At 43.4% G+C, this 2099-nt stretch overlaps 1 protein-coding gene across 1 annotated transcript in view; it reads left to right on the plus strand. All coding sequences in view use genetic code 11, as the record gives it.

The window, feature by feature from the left end:
• Positions 1 to 2099, plus strand: part of EGR_04118 (hypothetical protein) — a gene marked incomplete at both ends in the record, with an annotated part of 4419 nt that overhangs the window by 957 nt on the left and 1363 nt on the right. The window contains one exon of the mRNA XM_024493367.1: positions 1602 to 1717. Within this exon, the coding sequence (XP_024352281.1) occupies positions 1602 to 1717 (116 nt within the window). The remainder of the gene's footprint in view (positions 1 to 1601; positions 1718 to 2099) is intronic.

Here is a 2099-nt window from a genome sequence, read left to right on the forward strand (position 1 = left end):
CCCATTTTATCATGCTAGCTAGGGACGTGTACAACAGTTTGTCGAAATGCCACTGGAAAGGTCAGGTCTCCACGCTAAATAGCCACGTGAGTTCACAGCCTTTCGAGGTTCCAAAGTTGTTCTTCATTCAATGGCTGTCCTCTCGCATATCTGTCTGGGAAAACGAAGTGCATCGTTTCTCATCTACACAACCTGAGAGGGATTTTCCCCTAAGTGGACTTGCTTCCGCCTCTCGGAGTGTAATTGCATTATGAATAAGGTTAGCATGATATGAGTGCGATTACTGGACTCTACAGATCTTTAAATGAAATTGACCGTGGTCTAATCCACTCGGTGCTGCCTACGACACTGGGTCGGTTGTAGCGAAGTAGCAAACGATGGGACAATGAATTGAGTAGCAATTTACCGCGCTTGACGGATTGAAGCCTTGATTCCACCTGCAACTGGTTTGTCATGCAGCTGACAGACAATGCATCGTTATTCACTTCCACCACGGGTGTTGCGAAAGTCCCTCCAAAGCAAAGTTACGAAGTATGCAAAAGTATCAGACAGCACTGCGAAATGCAGGCTGTGCATTTGATAAGGGGTCAGTTTGGGATGTGACTTAAATCAGGATTCGCCAGTTCATTTCCATTCTCTAGCAGCTAGCACAATAAGTAGTTGCAAACAATGCTGCGAACACCGCTGCTCAACTTGCTAAAGGAGTTGTAATGAGCGTCCAGCTTTAGCATTCTACAGACGCCAAATTTAAACCATGTTTGCAGTATGAGCTCCCACTGCGATACCTATGCCGTTTAAATGGTTTTTCAGGGAGGAGCAGACACAAATGGAACCTTGTGACTAGGGAGCTGCCATCATTTGACAACCTGGAGAAAATTTCCTTGTCCAAACCTACCTAAACTTGTACCCTCCCGCCATTTGCCGTAGACAGTAGACCTGGCAAAAGCAAATCAGTCTAAGTGTCTCAAGAGCCTAAAGAATAGTGAAAAGGAGAATATGTAGCGTCCCGAGACTCCCTTAAGACAAAAGAAGACACAATACTCGGGCAGAATATATATATTCAGCACGGAGAAGGTGTCTGGGCTATTGGCATGGCCCAAAAGGCCAGCCCACCCAGCGAGGTACAGGGGGGCTAATTCGAAGTACAGAAGTTGCGCCTCACCAAAACCGAGGGATAAACCACTATCGTATTACAAACAACTAGCCTCGTCCTACATCTACCATTTAGACCCCACCATGTTCAGAATTTACGAGTTTCTGACGATTTTCCCGCATTTCAAGATGAAAGCGACCAGAATCTACCTTCGTTATAAGGTACTTGTCTAAATATGCTTAATGCTAGTACCTTGATCGTTTCTCCCTGTCAGTATTTTTTAGTTGAAATTTGTTCACTGTATATAAATGGCTGCTCAACTCCACTGCTAAGTACTTACTTGCTTTATTGTTAAATAACTAAACATGTGTCGTTATTTGCGCTAGATCTAGTGGAAATATTTGGATTATTGATCAAAACCATTCTTTGTATTCGCCAAAAATGGCACTATTTTGGCAGTCTTTGTGCCAACATGCTGTACGGTGCACTTATAATCAATTTTTTAAAGCTCAGAGATTAATTTTGGTCTTAGAATAGGCATTCGTTTAGTCTTAAAAGGTGGTTGTTTGTGTTTGGGCAAATCAGTTCAACAAATACTGGTGACCTTTGTGCTCGCAAATTTTCGTAAGGCGTTATCTTCTGTCTTTATAAAAAGCGACTTTCATTGCAGTTGCCAACACCATGGTTGGCATCTCCACTCCCTTATCACACATTTTCCTCTCCGACCTAGACAACATCTTTGATTCTCCTACTCTTGGCTGTTTTAGGATCGTTATTCAGAGAATGGCCACTTTGGGTGTCGTTGCCTTCGTAGTCGCCTACATCCAGATGTTTTATCTGCAGCTCTGTGCTCGGAGACAGGCCAGATAAATAGAATGCCTCCTCTTCTCAATTACTCTTTTTGCAACAAGTCATTGACTTTATCAGGGTGCTTTGTGGCAAGACGTTGCCAATGTGGGGGTTCCTATAACTCGACTGACCGAAGAAGTAGATAAAGTTGAAGTAA

The sequence above is a fragment of the Echinococcus granulosus genome, assembly GCF_000524195.1.
Source record: "Echinococcus granulosus chromosome Unknown EG_S00024, whole genome shotgun sequence".
Classification (NCBI taxonomy): domain Eukaryota; kingdom Metazoa; phylum Platyhelminthes; class Cestoda; order Cyclophyllidea; family Taeniidae; genus Echinococcus; species Echinococcus granulosus.